General features: G+C 37.3%; 1 protein-coding gene across 2 annotated transcripts in view; it reads left to right on the forward strand.

Annotated features, from left to right (window-relative positions):
* The window catches only part of abl2 (c-abl oncogene 2, non-receptor tyrosine kinase), a 55859-nt gene that overhangs the window by 31399 nt on the left and 12428 nt on the right, over positions 1 to 12032 (forward strand). The window contains exons 1-2 of one of the 2 annotated variants that reach the window (XM_041278519.1): positions 6860 to 7069; positions 11549 to 11719. In XM_041278519.1, the coding sequence (XP_041134453.1) occupies positions 6964 to 7069; positions 11549 to 11719 (277 nt within the window). In that variant the 5' untranslated portion in view covers positions 6860 to 6963. Of the gene's footprint in view, positions 1 to 6859; positions 7070 to 11548; positions 11720 to 12032 lie in introns of those variants that run through there. The other variant, XM_041278517.1, reaches the window with a different exon arrangement.

Consider the following 12032-nt stretch of genomic DNA (forward strand, 5'->3'; position numbering starts at 1 on the left):
TATTCCATCATCAACCTTCTCAAAACCGAAATATTTCTTTACTTCACTGCACAGACTTAGGGGTTGTTCATTTTCTAGCCAAACTGGAATTAATTGAATCTTCAGCTGCTCTGCATGTAAATGCTGCCTCATGACACCTAAAGTATTAAGTATGGTGTCATGACGACTTTTGCGTTATTTTGAGATGTGGTTTGATATTTTAAAAGTACATCTCATTTAATACCAAAAGTTCACATTTTAAAAATACATTAATAGCAGAAGTAATCACATGGACAAAAATGCAATGAGCAGCTGACACATGCGCATATCTCAAAATAATGACTTGATGCAAAACAGCAATCGATGGAAATAAATGGTTCAATAATAGTACAGTGTGCTGTTTGCCTACGACACTGACCATGGTTGGTATGTATAGGGTTTGTTGTATTGTAATATAATATAAAATAAACGTGATTATACTGTGTTTGTATTTATAGCAGCATTATCAATAAAGTTTGTCAGCGATTGTACATTAATTTTATTTAATCCCACGGTATTGCAATATGGAAATTATTGATATATCAAAATATTTATATTGGTACCCACCCCTAGTTTTAAATGAAATGCTGCGTCTACATTTTGTTGATATCTTTCTTTTAATATCCTGTATAGTGTGTTCATTCTCTTGTTTCAGCTTAAGTCATTATTTGATGTCCCTTTTGAACTACGTGTGCTGCTTCTGAAAGGGTTACACACAGGTACACTAGGGGCTAAGCTAACACCACCTCACTCAACTGTTTTTTAGGTAGTTTAGAGGGTTGGCACATTTTAAATGTCTTTTAAAGTGGTATGCTTGTGTCTGGATTACAGTGCAGAGTGCTGTCTCTCCAGGGATGCACTGTCTCAATCCTGCAATGCAATTAAATAGGCAAACAGAATGATAGGTTACAGTGTAAAATACAAGGCTAGGGAGGGTTTACTGTGAAATATCTAATGCTCTAGTTAGATCACACTCTGCCGTCTTTCCATCTGCACCATGTGTCTTAAACTCAATCTCATCTCAATCCACTACCTAACTGGGTTCCATCTGCAATCTACAATCCACTCTGCAAACAGACATTGCCTCACAACCACCTATATGTAGTGATGGGACAACAAACAGTGCTTCAAATGTATACAGAGGCAAACATGTTTGTATTAATTCCTTTAACAGAATTACTGTATCAATATATCATACAAAACCGATGCATAAGTGACTTCGAAATAACACTCATTTTACTGTGGTTATTCTTCTTTCCCTCTTCCAGTCTTTTTGCTAGGTCGCTGTTAAATTTATTTCGAGCTGCCTATAAGTGTCCTTTCCATTGAACTGGTGCTGACAGAGTCCCAATTTATACTCCTTTCATTTTTCTTTCTGCTGATGGAAACAGGACTGTGTTGTGTTTTTAAATTGCTTTCAATACAGATAGAAAAAGATGTGCTGTACCGTCAACCCCACTGTTCTTTCTAGGGCAGGGGGGAGTAAGTTCCTTTCATCCACCTGGTTATGACGACAGTCTGGCCTGGCCATCCTGTCAAGTACACACGCTGGCAGCTGCACACTCCCTCCTTCACACACTTACTGGAGCTCAGTGTGCATGCCTACCATTGAAACAAAGAAAGCATGCAACAATGCTTGCTGATGGACTTACAAAAAGAAAACTTTAGATGAGCGTCTGATTTCTGTTCTACTTGGATGCCCAGATACAAAAATAAATAAATATATATATATAGATAAGCCCACAGTTTGTGTGTCGGAGGGCGAATGTCTTGGAATACACACTGACTGGCTGTTGCTATGTATTGGAAGCTAAGACTGGGTCAAGTCAGTGGGACAGCATTAATGCACACTCTGCTTTGGAACCAAGGTAGGTTATGCTAAAGTCACACTTGTATTGTTACATGCATCTTGAACTGCTTTTCAATTGGGTAACAATTTTGTTTCTATGGCAAGTTATATTGATTCTGTCAGATTCTGGGGGTACGGTATGAGGTGCTTGTCACACTTATGTCTTTCTAATGGAGAAATACTGTAAATTTACTTAAATTTTAGTAATTCACAAACATGTAATTTTCGAATTGACACTTTCACAGAATGCTTTAACCCTTCATGCAAGTGCACCCCAATGTGTTTAAAGTGAGTGTGTGTGTATATTAAAGATATATATATATATTATATATATTTAGAGTATTGTATAATTACTCAGTAACTCGTCTGAGAATGAGTTTCGTTGAATCTGATCCTCCACTAGATACGTAGTTGTTGACGAAGACGTCTCAGGGAGCGTTATCTGGAGCCAAAAATTTGCAAAAGTAAGGCTTCCTGCTATAGGAATGTAACTAAACATGAAATTAGTATAAAAACCATGATTCTTGCAGAAATTCACGTGTGTAATTGTTAAACCTGACATCAGACGTGACTTGTGTGTGAGAAGAGACTCTTGAAAAAAGAGGTCCCCATTTCAAAATCATGTACACAGGAAATTACTAAAAAAAAAAAAAAATAAAAAAAAAAACACTAAGGTAAACCAAGCTTGCAATAAGCATATGGCCAAAAAGAAACTAAACAATACATCCAAGAACAATTGGGAAACTTTCAAACCTATTAATATTCATACACAAATACAATCTAACATATAGATTTTTGTAGTATATATTTGTGTTTGTGGCACTTTAAATGCGTTTACTGTTGATAGCATGGTTTTGATTTTTAAAACATGCTTAGCACTTCAAATCAATGTTTATTGAATCAGAACTTTCTAAATAATAATAGAAACCAGGGTTGGTCTTTCTTTTTGCTTTAAATTGTAAGTTAGCTGCATTTCTATATGTGGGGTGCATTTGTACCTCTTTCTGCATTCCCTGTGAGCTCAATTATTGCAGCCGAAGGAAGGTTAAAGCTAAAATAAGGCACAGAAATGAACATTTTTCATTTAAATAAAATCGGAATTTAAAAAATGTAGAACTACTCCCTAAAGTTGCACAATTAATATGCTTCAAGCCTTAGCTTTATTTGAATGCTGTAGGTTTTTATTATTTTTTATAAACAGGTATCGGGTTAATTTGTTTAAAGAATTGTACAAAAGTGCATTGTTTAGTTCATGGTAAACAGAGGATTGGTCTATTGTTGTTAAAGCACAAACATTTACTAATGCAGGTTATTTAAGAGCAGAACGAGTTATTTGTTTTGACACAGGGTTCAAATACATATTCAAAATAAAGTATCAACACTGAAATTATTGGATTTATGTCTACAGATCTTGACACGCTGCACAAGTAAGAGTCATGTTTGAAATAGTCAAACTCATTTACAACATACCTGGTATATAACGTACACTCTGATAAAATGTACCTGTATCGTATTAAATCATTTATGAAAAGCTCGTTTAGTACATACTTCCTGTTACGCACATACCACATTGGCGCGGTGCATATTATGTACTTGCTGTTTGACCGTTGCTGTTTATTACAGTACAGGTACTGTATTAACAGGGCGAGCACTAAAGGAGTGTCTATCTCCCTTAAGGGTAAACTCTACATTACACTATGTAACACAATTTTTGTTCCTGGGTAGTAAGTGTTATTTCCTAATTGCTTATGCCTCAAAAGTATAGAAAATGGCTATTCCCTACAAACTTTGCTTTTGTGACCAGGACAGTGATATTTTGAAATTTACCTATTTCCAATGAGAAAACGGGCAAATTTGTGTCTTTTCGTTCACATAGTCAGAAAAAAACAACATATGAATCCAAATTAACATGTATTTATACTAAAGTAATACAAAAATGACTACAAAAGATTTAGAAGTGAGTAGTTTTTCGGGATTTACGATTATACTGTAAATCACTTTCACGAATCAGCCCCCAAATGTAGTCTCCCATCATGTTCTCGTTATACTGTCCTTGGCAGCGGCGTTCAAAGTCCAGTATATCCTGGTGGAAGCACTCGCCTTGCTCCTCCGAGTACGCTCCCATGTTCTCCTTGAATTTATCAAGATGAGCATCAAGGATATGGACTTTGAGGGACATCCTACAGCCTATTGTGCCGTAGTTCTTCACCAGATTCTCAACCAGCTCCACATAGTTTTCGGCCTTGTGATTGCCCAGGAAGCCCCGAACCACTGCGACAAAGCTGTTCCAAGCCGCTTTCTCCTTACTAGTGAGCTTCTTGGGGAATTCATTGCACTCCAGGATCATCTTTGTCTGTGGTCCGACGAAGACACCGACTTTGACCTTTGCCTCAGACAGCTTAGGGAAGAAGTCTTGAAGGTACTTGAAGGCTGCCGACTCCTTATCTAGAGCTCTGACAAATTGTTTCATAAGGCCCAATCTGATGTGCAGTGGTGGCATCAGCACCTTCAGGGGGTCCACCAGTGGCTCCCACTTGACATTGTTCCTCCCCACAGAGAACTCGGTCCGCTGTGGCCAGTCCCGCCTGTGGTAGTGCGCCTTGGTGTCCCTGCTGTCCCAAAGGCAAAGATAGCAGGGAAACTTGGTAAAACCGCCTTGGAGACCCATCAGGAATGCCACCATTGCAGCCTCTTGATGCCATCTCAGAAAAATGCAGATATGTATCCACTTAGGCAGCTGGAACTAAACTGAACTGGTGGGCTTAAGGCCCCTGTATTTATATAAGTTTACTCAGCACTGAATCTGGAATGTTCTGGAAAATAGGTAAATTTCAAAAAATCACTGTCTTGGTCACAAAAGCAAAGTTTGTGGGGAATAGCCATTTTCTATACTTTTGAGGCATAAGCAATTAGAAAATAACACTTACTACCCAGGAACCAAAAAAAAAAAAAAAAAAATTGTTACGCTGTGTTATCAGTGAAATCAAAAAGGGACGAAAGCAGGCACAATTATGTAGTGAACTGGGGTTGTCCAAAAGCACAGTGAATACAATATGGAAAAGTCGGGAGAAAATCCAGTCGGTGATTGGTTCTTCAGTATGTGCATCTGCCTGTAAACGCTTGCGCACTTCGATGTACACTGAATTGGTTTAAACAATAGAGATGCATTAGTATACACAAGTGCTTGACGTTGTTAAATGTTTTGTGATGAGCCAACCATGTGGAGATCGGTTCATGGACTCCGTAGTTAAACTTGAAGAGCTAAAGTTTAAAAAGCAGCAGCTGCTGCAGCAAACGTCTGATAGATTTCCTAAACAAGTAACGTACAACATGCAGTTTGTATGGTAAAGTGTACTGTATTGTCTTTATTACTGTATACCTGTATTTAGTATGTTATTGTTTTGGGTTTTGTTGTTTCTGTACAGTAATTACTGTACCATTTTGTTTAATTATTATTTTACTGTATGAGTGCAATGCATTGTACTGTTTAGTGCTCGTTCACAACGGTTTTGCAGAAGTTTGTCAGATTTGCAGAAGTGTGTGTGGTACAGTAAGTTTTACAAAATGCATTTACAAAACATCCAGTGCCAAGCCACTGTAGTTTTATGCAAATATACTGTGATGTGTAAATTAACAATATTGTACTAATTACAGTACAGTATTCAGTACAGGTGCATTATATTTTCATTTACAGTGCTGTACATAATTTTTTTTAATTTTATTTAGCTGGCCATATTTAATACTTTACATATAAAAATACAGAATGTTAAATACCGTTGTATAGTACTGTAGTTACATGGAGTAATTGTTGTTTCTACTGCAATAAACATTTATACGCTGTACATGCATTGTATATGTACATTAATCAATTACTAGTTTTTACAGTACTTTTGGGGGTTTTGTGCAGGTACAGTACCTGGCTATTACATACCTCGGTTATAACATACTGATTTTATGGTCCCAAGGCGGTACGTTGTATGAGTTTCACTGTAATTACACATCTAGAGTTTGTACAAAAAAGATCTGAAGTTTTGAAAACTGCAAATAACTTGTTTAAGTAAAACTGCGTTGACAGAGTGTCTGCTATTGAGACGTTGAAACTGTTTCCTCCGAAACAGTGAAAACACAGTAGTCAGTTCACTCTAAATTAAAATATACTGTATTACATTTCATAGAGCTGTGAATAAGACAATACACATTATATTACTGTACAGTAGCTTTTATTAAGCAGCGTTAAAAAATCTGTATACCAACTCACCCATAACAGACGGCTGTGGTTTTGTATCGTTAGACATATACTGTACTTGGTCAATTTAAAAAATCCATAAACTCTATAAACACTTGCACTACAGTTTAAGGTTACATTCAAGAAATGTGTACCCTTCCGCACTTCTCATGACTGTCACGCCCGACATGGTGAACACCAAACCCATGGCAAACTCTCTAAGCCTCCTATAGATGTTGCGGTTGGCTGTAGTCTGAAACTCTTGATTTATATACAAATATTTACCAGGTATGTGTGATTATTACACAGTTATGAGGACCCTCTGCATGTGTATGCGCTGGCATTGTTTAACATTGTAATCTTGAACTGACCCGATGGAAATGCAGGCAATTTTTACACAACCAGGCTTGGCTATTGCAAAGATTGTGTCTCTCTACTATATATCTATGCATGAAAGTGAGTGTTGGGGAAATACAGCTTCATCAGTTCGTCAAGGTGTGCATGTACGGTACCTCCTGAACTTCCTAATAAAAAACAGCATAATATTTACAGCTCCGAGTCAACTGTGAATCCTGTCTGGCAGCGGAGGGAAACAGACTTCTCGTTTCTCATTCCCCTCCTCCATCCTTAACTGCGCAGCTTGGCCTGGAGCCCAGAATTCAAGTGACTCGCTCGTGCTCTGCAGCCAACTTTCCACCCTGTAACAAGGGAGGGAGTGGCAGCTGAAACTGCACCCCTCCTCTGACAGACTGATGTAGACACGCACACAAGCTCTGGCACTATACGCCTGTTAGTCGGCGTTCAACAAACACGTTCCTGCGTCCACTGGTTTTCCTGAAGGATTATTATTCTGGATTCGTTTTGCTAGAGGATGACTCTGAGTACCCTCCTGCCTTCCAGTAGTTTTGAAGAAGAGAGGTGTAGACTTGCAAGCAAGCTGTGTGAGAGTTCGGAAGATGGCTACTACAGCTCCTCAGGTACTGTAGAAACCAGGTACCCTGACTGCAATTGGCATATACAATTGGAGAAAGGATTCTTTAGCTAAAGGCTTTTTATGGCCCACAGCTTGAAAAAATGAAAAATTAATGTCAGTAGTATTAAAACCGTGATATTATCAATAAAGTTTTTGCAAAGATTCTTGTATTGCGTTGAAAAATTATCAAGAATCATACTGTCATTCGTTACCCAATACTTATTACCTCTACAGTGTCCAAGAAATGGGTTTCAGAAAGACAGACAGAAAAAGATGAACAGAAACCTCTTATCTGCAGTTTGCAAAAAGATGTTCACCCAGTCTGAAGTATTTGGAGAAAATGAGCATTTATTTTCAATAGGCTAGTTAGAAAGATACATTGGGGTACCCTGCATTGTGCAAAAAAAGTTGCAAGTAATAATGTAGTTATTAGTGAATGATTATTTTATAAAGGTTGCAACCCTGCTTTTGGGTTCAGAAACAAATTAGCAAGATCTGTATATGAAGATCCCAAGCGGGAGTTACAGTAACATCCGATCTGTGTTTGGAAAGTGAACCGTCGATCAGCAGCAGGTAGGAAGTGTTCAAACATTGTGTTAAATAATTAGAATGGTAGTCATTGCTGTATGTGTGTCAAATGGGAAGCCACTTATCTTTCAACAGGGAAGAAGTACGCTAAAGAAGAGTGCTGTACTAAGTGTGCCTAAGATTACTCCACTCGACACGACCTGATGAAATATGTAATGCATACTAAATATGTTCAACAGCTGATATTTGTTTATTGCAATTTAGAACTTGTATGAACTGGAAAGCGCTTTTTTTTAAGCTTTTTTTTATTTTTTATTATCGTGTAGACTATTTTAAAATGTGAAAAGTTACCAAACAAACTTTAATTTGGTTGTATTTTTTTAATAAGATGTTTTACAAGAAATGTTATATACTTATTCAGCTGATAATCATGACTGTTATGGTAATTTATAGACGATAATTGATAACAGAAAACAATTATCGACAAACACTAGTTGGTAGTTCATAGTACTTGTTTCACAGAAAGTAATCGCTTGTATTGTGCTGTTCTGTGGCATTGTGCTTGGGATTTGGCCAGGCAACCTAGCTGTTTGTTCCTGTGGTGAAAACAGAATAATGTTGAGATCTGAAGATCAACAGAAGTGTGTGGTACAGGACAAGCTGACAGGTTGACTTGCGATGTTTCGAGTACAATGCTACATTATTATTTAATCAAGGGAATATTTTCGACAGTTATACAGTCAGTCTTCTGATATTTGTTACCCAGAAACACGTCAGTCGCGTTTTACCACCCTTGTATTAAGAATAAAATAAATCCCCATATTTTATATTATGTATGTGTGTATGTACGTGTGTGTGTGTGTGTGTGTGTGTATATATATGTGTATATATATATATATATATATATATATATATATATATATATATAGTATAACAAACAAAAGCATGTACTGTAGTACAGTCCATGTGTCGTCTCTTGGCAAGTGATATTTTCAGAATCATGTTCTGAATTAAAATATTTCTGTTGAAAATATAGTACTGTACCAACAAAACCAACTGCAGTAAATCTAAATGGAAGCCTGCTTATTTTAAAACAGTCCCTTCAACAATTTATTTTTGAGATGGTATCTTTTTTGAGTTCCCTGAAAAAACGGACAAGTGTTTGCCTTTACTGCTGTGTTATTCCCCCAACTCATGCTCTAACAAATTTCAATGAAAGAATTAGTGAAATACCCCATGGATGAAAAACAAAACTAACAAGAGGGACCATCTTCAAATAGTTAAACATTCAAGATAGATTGCTGTAAATGTCCTGCCTTGACCCTTCTGAATCAAATCTTGATCATGATCCATCTCTTGTGATGTGTGTGCTTGCATACATACACGTCAAATCAGATGAAATATTCATCTTAATTCAGTTAACACTCGTTAACTACCACTGAAGTTAAACTTTTATAGGGTCAGATATGTAAGTGCTGACTGTACATCTGAATTGAGTTTCTAGTGTTAATGTCACTCTGATGCTTTGAGATTTAACTTTCTACTGAAGTTTTGCCATAACTTTTTTTTTATGTTATTTAAATGTTTGCTAATCTCACTGGTCAGACTGTTTGTTTGTTTGTTTGTTTTATCGACTTTATGAAGAGAGTTTGAATTCGTATAAAGCTTCGGTGGGTAATGTGTATGGCACCCATTTTACTTTCTTTTAATTATTTAATTCCTGTATGCACTTGCAATTGAATTAGTACATTGTACACCGATCAGACTAGGGGGTGATTGTAGGGACTCTGACATTTGTGTTTGGTGTTCATGCTATATTTAATATTCAGTGAGATCTAGCTCTCTTGTTTTTTTATTTTATTTATATATCTATAGCAGACTCCATGTATAGGAACACCTCCTAAGAGAACACTTTGCCTAAGGGAACACCCTTGCAGTGAAACAGAATTTTCTCATTTTAAATGCTCCGGCTAAAGGAACAGGAACTTTGCTTAAAAGAACATGAATCCGAAAATGATTATTTGCTAACCAATTCATAATTGCTACAGTACTGTTTGTACCCTGAGAACTCATTATCCTCAAATTCAGATTCAAATGGTTTATTCAAAATGGTCTTTTCAAAACTGACTTGTTATCTCACGAGGCACACTGACTGGTTTATGTAAACTCTCCGGAATAGTCATAATTTCATTGCCTCATTGTTTATTCTGACCACTGTCAAAAGCAGAAACTTCAAAGGCTCTGAACATAATTCGTATGTATTCATTCAAACTCAGACTTTCAAATGATGATTCTTTCACTATGATTGAGGCCGAAGTGGCACTTCTTATTTTAAGACTTCTGTCTTATCATGTATGACAAAGTGAGGAGTTCCCCAGTGTTCTGGTCAGTTGCTACACTATTCTGTGCAATAACTTTTTTCTGCATGTCTTGAATACTGCTCCTGTATTCGTAATTAATCTAGAGCTGCTGCTGCATTTTTACCGTATTTTACCATATGTAGGGGTGCTTTGTTAATGTAGTTTATTAATGTTGCTTTGTCAGTCAGTTTATTATTAGTTTATTAACATACAAAAAGCCTCTTGCTTTTCTCTTAGTGTTCAGTTCATGTTGATGAGTGTGCGTCATGATAGAAGTAATAATTACATTTGTATTTATTGATTCATATTGTGAGTGGCCTTGGCATATTGTGTTCGGTGGTCATCTCTGTCTTGTAGAACACTTTGGCTAAGTGAACACTTCATTTGCTTCCCGACGGGTGTTCTCTTAGCCAGAGATTGCTGTGTGTGTGTTATGGTGGGTATATGTTCTAAACTAATATGGAGACTATAGGACCCTGGGGTTAGGAACAGGTACTCCATCAGAGAAAAATGGCTGTAATTGTATGATTGATTAATTGATTGGGGTCAGTTGGATTAATTAATCAAGCATTTAAAAGGTGGCCAATTTTGAACAGGGGAAGGAAAGGGAGAGGAGAATGTGTGCTAGGAAGAAAAAGGTATTCTGGTAAACTGACCCAGTGGTACTGTGTTAACAGTTTGGATTTGCGATTTGGTTACGGTTATTTGTGTTTACAGGGGAACAAACTTAGCCTGCCCTGCTGATGGAGAGGGAGTGAAAGTGTTTAGTTATGTCCCCAAAAAGGGATTAGGAGTTTGTTTTGTTTATCTTGTTTTCTTTGTAAATAAAAACTACAGCGTTTTTCATTTAATTTCTGTTTGATTTTTACAAGCAACACTTCTTCACAACATGTATGTGTGTTTGTATACTGCTGCTTCTTGTGCTGTAAGTTACAGTAGACCACTGGAGTAAAACTGACTTACTGCACAGAAAGTGTTGTTGAGCTACAGAAGACAGCAGCATCTTTTAACATATCTTTTGAAATATCTACATATCCTGAATTACAGTTTAAACAAAAGATGTTGCTAACGCCTAAACCAGTAAAGACAATGAACTGTAAAGCCTTGGTTAATTACTGATCCTTTTAATCCTTCGTAATAACTGTTTATATAATCCTTTGTTAGTTTTATTTGTGTGAGGTGGATGAGGTATTTTCCTTTCTTTGCTTGTTGTTTTTATTATGTTCATGCCATGGTATGTGAGGGACCGACGTCATGAGATCTTCCCTCACAAGCTCTGAGAGCACATTCACTTGGGCAGGGACTGACAGTTGCGTGGTGTGGTTTGATCTGTCATGTGGATTACACTAATATTCACTGGCCAGGCATCCAGAGATGAAAGGCAGGAGAGGCTAGTGAATAAGTCTACAGCTTACTGCTTTTCCCAGTTGTGGGATGTTCTAATAGAATCCGGGTGGGAGTCTGTTCCTATGTTGTATTTAGTCATAGTGGTTTAGTTTTTTCATGATACTGATAGCACTTGTATTTAAAGTCATGGCGGGATGTGTGTTACTGCAGGCTGTGTCTCTGACTCTCCCCCCTCCTCTCTCCTGCAGAGGCTCTGCACCGGCCCTTCTGTCTGGACCCTGATGCACAGGTGCTGACGGATGCAGTTCGCTGGAGCTCCAAGGAGAACCTGCTGGGGGCTGCCGAGAGTGACCCCAACCTCTTTGTTGCACTTTATGACTTCGTTGCCAGTGGTGACAACACACTAAGTATCACCAAAGGTAAGACCTGGATTCAAGAAGCCAGTTCAACTCAAGGAAGTTAATTGCATTTAGCCGTACAATAAAACACCCAATTCTACTATGTTTTCAAGTGTTACAAAGACTTTATTAAAGACAAACATGTTGACTTAAAATCTTCAATGTTTAAATGAGTTTTGATTCATATAGCAAGCCTGCAGTTTCTGTAATGGTGGTCGGTCTAATATCCAAATACAGACATCACTAAAAAGACATTGATAACTTATCCAATGTTTCAATCTGTATCTTTTATGGAATGGACCTGCAGCTGTCCGATATAAAGTAGCCAGGTTCG

This window comes from Polyodon spathula, chromosome 18, assembly GCF_017654505.1.
Source record: "Polyodon spathula isolate WHYD16114869_AA chromosome 18, ASM1765450v1, whole genome shotgun sequence".
Classification (NCBI taxonomy): Eukaryota; Metazoa; Chordata; class Actinopteri; order Acipenseriformes; family Polyodontidae; genus Polyodon; species Polyodon spathula.